This window comes from Perca flavescens, chromosome 10 (assembly GCF_004354835.1).
Source record: "Perca flavescens isolate YP-PL-M2 chromosome 10, PFLA_1.0, whole genome shotgun sequence".
In the NCBI taxonomy this organism is placed as follows: domain Eukaryota; kingdom Metazoa; phylum Chordata; class Actinopteri; order Perciformes; family Percidae; genus Perca; species Perca flavescens.
The window spans coordinates 1,292,083-1,297,082 of NC_041340.1; the positions used below are offsets into that span (position 1 = coordinate 1,292,083).

Genomic DNA, 5,000 nt, shown 5'->3' on the forward strand with positions numbered 1-5,000 from the left:
TGGTTGTGGTGATGGTTTTGATGGTTGTGATGGTTGTAATGGTTGTAATGGTTGTGGTGATGGTTGTGATGGTTTTGATGGTTATAATGGTTGTGATGGTTGTGGTGATGGTTGTGATGGTTGTGATGGTTGTGATGGTTGTAATGGTTATGGTTGTGGTGATGGTTGTGATGGTTTTGATGGTTATAATGGTTGTGATGGTTGTGGTGATGGTTGTGATGGTTGTAATGGTTGTGATGGTTGTAATGGTTGTGATGGTTGTGATGGTTTTGATGGTTGTAATGGTTGTAATGGTTGTGATGGTTGTGATGGTTGTGATGGTTGTGGTGATGGTTGTGATGGTTTTGATGGTTGTGGTGATGGTTTTGATGGTTTTGATGGTTTTGATGGTTGTGATGGTTGTAATGGTTGTGGTGATGGTTGTAATGGTTTTGATGGTTTTGATGGTTGTGATGGTTGTGATGGTTGTGATGGTTGTGATGGTTGTAATGGTTGTGATGGTTGTGATAGTTGTGATAGTTGTGATAGTTGTGATGGTTGTAATGGTTGTGATGGTTTTGATGGTTTTGACTCCAGTTCTGCAGATTGTTGCTTTGACATTTTAAGCGAGTCTCTAGAAGCTTCTCTGCTACAGTTAGATCCTTTATCATAACATGTTAGCATGTTGGGCAGGTTGTTGTTGTTGTTGTTGTTGTCGTGGTGACCTGCAGGAAGTCGATCCTGGCGAGCGCTCCCAGGAACAGACTCATCCCCGGCTTCAACACAAACGTCCTGGGGACCAGCGCCTGGGACGGGACCACTGACATCACTTCCTGTTCAGTCAACAGACCCAGGATCTGAGAGAGAGAGACAGACAGGTTAGAGAGACAGACAGGTTAGAGAGACAGACAGGTTAGAGGGACGGACAGGTTAGAGGGACAGACAGGTTAGAGAGACAGACAGGTTAGTTAGACAAACTGGTTAGAGAGAGACAGACAGACAGGTTAGAGAGAGACAGACAGACAGACAGGTTAGAGAGACAGGCAGACAGACAGGTTAGAGGGACAGACAGGTTAGTTAGACAGACAGACAGGTTAGAGAGACAGACAGGTTAGTTAGACAGAAACGCAGACAGACAGGTTAGAGAGACGGACAGACAGGCAGACAGGTTAGAGAGACAGGAAGACAGACAGACAGGCAGACAGGTTAGACAGACAGGTTAGAGGAACGACAGGCAGGTTAGAGAGAGAGACAGATATGGAGCTAAATCGGGGCCAAATGTTTTGTTCATTTGAAACAAATATATATGGTTAAAAAAATAAATATAATAAAAAATATAACCATGTATTCAAACTAAAAATAAGTGTACCAATTCTTCTTTCAGCTTGAATAAAATATAGATTAAATTCTGGAATTATTTTGAATAAATTATAAATTTTCATTTTTCACTTTTATATTTGTTTTCAGTTCCACGTTTTCAGATTCAAAAGTTATTTTCTTTACGCCTTCAAATCTTTTTTTTTTTTTTTTTTCAGATCCGTTTTTCACTTTCAGATCATTTTTTTTCGGTTTGAGACTTACGGCCCCCCTGATTTTGCGTGGGGGGCGTGGCTTCAACTCAGAGGGGCGTGGCATTATGAGTGACAGCCTATCAAAGAAGGCAGAAGACTCGTCTGTCATGTTGCCTTCAGGAAATGGTGTTACTGTGAGAACTATGACTGAATGCTTTCTATCCACTATATACATGTGATTTTTACTTAACAAACTGATGCCAGTGACAAAGATCCATTTAATTATTGTTTTGGACAACACATGGTACCAATTACACTATAAGAACAATAAACTGTGCCAGATTGTGCAGTTCGGCAGGAACATTGACTTCTCCCCCTTCCATGTATGACTTATAGCACCACAGTATTCACTGGCACCAGCCCACAGGTAAGACAGGTGAAAGATATTAGCCTTTTTGAACAGATACTTTGGGACATTATGCCCGCAGTGGCATTTTTTTGGTGATTAACACATAAAGGGAAAATAGGTGGACAGCTGGGAATGAAGCATCGCTAGCACAAAAGTTGGCATTAACTAACGTTAGCTTCACACTAGCTGGTGTTTTTACACTAATTTCAGTATAATTTCAATATTTAAATATAAATATATAAAGTCTCACATCGTGCTCCTTGATGATTGAATATTAATATAAATATATAAAGTCTCACATCGTGCTCCTTGATGATTGAATATTAATATAAATATATAAAGTCTCACATTGTGCTCCTTGATGATTTTATATAAATATAAATATATAAAGTCTCACATCGTGCTCCTTGATGATTTAATATAAATATAAATATATAAAGTCTCACATCGTGCTCCTTGATGATTTTATATAAATATAAATATATAAAGTCTCACATCGTGCTCCTTGATGATTTAATATAAATATAAATATATAAAGTCTCACATCGTGCTCCTTGATGATTTAATATAAATATAAATATATAAAGTCTCACATCGTGCTCCTTGAAGATTTTATATAAATATAAATATATAAAGTCTCACATCGTGCTCCTTGAAGATTTTATATAAATATAAATATATAAAGTCTCACATCGTGCTCCTTGAAGATTTTATATAAATATAAATATATAAAGTCTCACATCGTGCTCCTTGAAGATTTTATATAAATATAAATATATGAAGTCTCACATCGTGCTCCTTGATGATTCCCGGTGTGTCGTACAGCCAGTGGGCGTCTTTCAGCTCGTTGAAGGTGAACTCATCAGCTGACCGGCTGGGAGCTGAAACATAAAAATTAATTAATTAATTAAAAGAAGTTGGAATTTTACAAGAAAAAGTCTAAATATTATTATTAAAATATTATTATTATTATTAATACAAGGATAAAAGGCCCTGCCCCCGGCCAACCAATCAGCAGTCAGTCCCAGATGGTCCCGCCCCTCGCCCCCGGCCAAACAATCAGCAATCAGTCCCAGATGGTCCCGCCCCTCGCCCCCGGCCAACCAATCAGCAGTCAGTCCCAGCTGGTCCTCACCTGCTGTCGTCTTCGTCGTCTCTTCGTCTTCGTTTTCTCCAAAAGCCAAACTGTCGAAATCAAACTCAATCTCATCAGGTCTGGACCGGACCTGAGACCGGAAGGTTCTGCCCACTCGGCCTGGACCCCAACAGATCAACCAATCAATCAATCGATCAATCGATCAACCAATCAATCAACCAACAGATCAACCAATCAATCAATCGATCAACCAATCAATCAACAGATCAACCAATCAATCAATCGATCAACCAACAGATCAACCAACAGATCAACCAATCAATCAATCAACCAATCAACAGATCAACCAATCAATCAATCAACAGATCAATCAATCAATCAACAGATCAACCAATCAACAGATCAATCAATCAACAGATCAACCAATCAATCAACAGATCAATCAATCAACAGATCAACCAATCAATCAACAGATCAATCAATCAATCAACCAACAGATCAACCAATCAATCAATCAACGGATCAACCAATCAATCAATCAACAGATCAACCAATCAATCAACAGATCAATCAATCAATCAACAGATCAACCAATCAATCAACAGATCAATCAATCAACAGATCAATCAATCAATCAATCAATCAATCAATCAACAGATCAACCAATCCATCAACAGATCAATCAATCAATCAACAGATCAACCAATCAATCAACAGATCAATCAATCAATCAATCAACAGATCAACCAATCAATCAACAGATCGATAAATCAATCAACCGACAGATCAGTCAGTCATTTAATAAATCAATTAATCATTAACTTTGGAGGCTGAGAAAGATGACACGGGGCACGGGTATGTGTCTCTCTGTCTGCCTGTCTCCCTCTCCCCTGCCTGTCTGTCTCCCTCCCCCCTGCCTGTCTTACCCACGAGGTATCCCTTCCTGCTGGAGACCCTGAGTCTGTGCAGTTCTTCCTGGGACATCTCCTCCTGTGTCTGTCTCTCCCCTGCCTGTCTCCCTCCCTCCTGCCTGCCTGTCTCCCCTACCTGTCTGTCTCCCCCCCTTCTGTCTGTCTCCCCCCTGCCTGTCTCCCTCCCTCCTGCCTGTCTGTCTCCCCCCTGCCTGTCTGTCCCCCCCTGTCTGTCTGTCTCCCCCCTGCCTGTCTGTTGCCCCCCTGCCTGTCTGTCTCCCCCCTGCCTGTCTGTCTCCCCCCTGCCTGTCTGTCTCCCTCCTGCCTGTCTGTCTCCCTCCTCCCTGCCTGTCTCCCCCCTCCCTGCCTGTCTTACCCACGAGGTATCCCTTCCGGCTGAAGACCCTGAGTCTCTGCAGCTCTTCCTGGGACATCTTGTCCTCTCTCTGTCTGTCAGTCTCCCCCTGCCTGTCTGTCCTTCCCCTGTCTCCCTCCTCCCTGCCTGTCTCCCCCCTCCCTGCCTGTCTTACCCACGAGGTATCCCTTCCGGCTGAAGACCCTGAGTCTCTGCAGCTCTTCCTGGGACATCTCGTCCTCTGTCTGTCTGTCTGCCTCGTTGAGGCGCTCCTGTCGTCTGAACATCCTGTACGGAGTCGGGTTGATGATGGGGAACTTCAGCAGGTCCAGAGTGGTCCCTGAACGCACCACGGCGGCAGAAAAACACACACACATGAGGACCAATCACAGTGCAGCGCGTTCTCATTGAAGCATACAGACACATTTAATATCATAATATATTGGACACTAAACAATGCTGTCTAAACAAACACAGTAAAACATAAATAAGTCAAATGGAGTTTGGTGTACACATTGAAATCACAGAACTGTGAACCAGACTCCATTCATATTTCTGTCACTTTAACGTGTGTTAGAGTGACAGAAATATGAATGGAGTTTGGTGTGCTCACTAGACTTTAACACACATTAAAGCAGTGTTTTTCAACCTTTTTTGAGCCACGGCACATTTATTCCATTAAAAAAATCCTGTGGCAATGTTACAAAATGACACATTGTAGCCTAATAAGATCAGAATC

At 41.9% G+C, this 5,000-nt stretch overlaps 1 protein-coding gene across 1 annotated transcript in view; it reads right to left on the minus strand.

Annotated features, from left to right (window-relative positions):
- Window positions 1-5,000, minus strand: part of noa1 (nitric oxide associated 1) — a 17,637-nt gene that overhangs the window by 5,326 nt on the left and 7,311 nt on the right. The window contains 4 exon segments of the mRNA XM_028590156.1: window positions 705-836; window positions 2,689-2,780; window positions 3,035-3,154; window positions 4,437-4,601. Coding sequence (XP_028445957.1) covers window positions 705-836; window positions 2,689-2,780; window positions 3,035-3,154; window positions 4,437-4,601 — 509 coding nt within the window.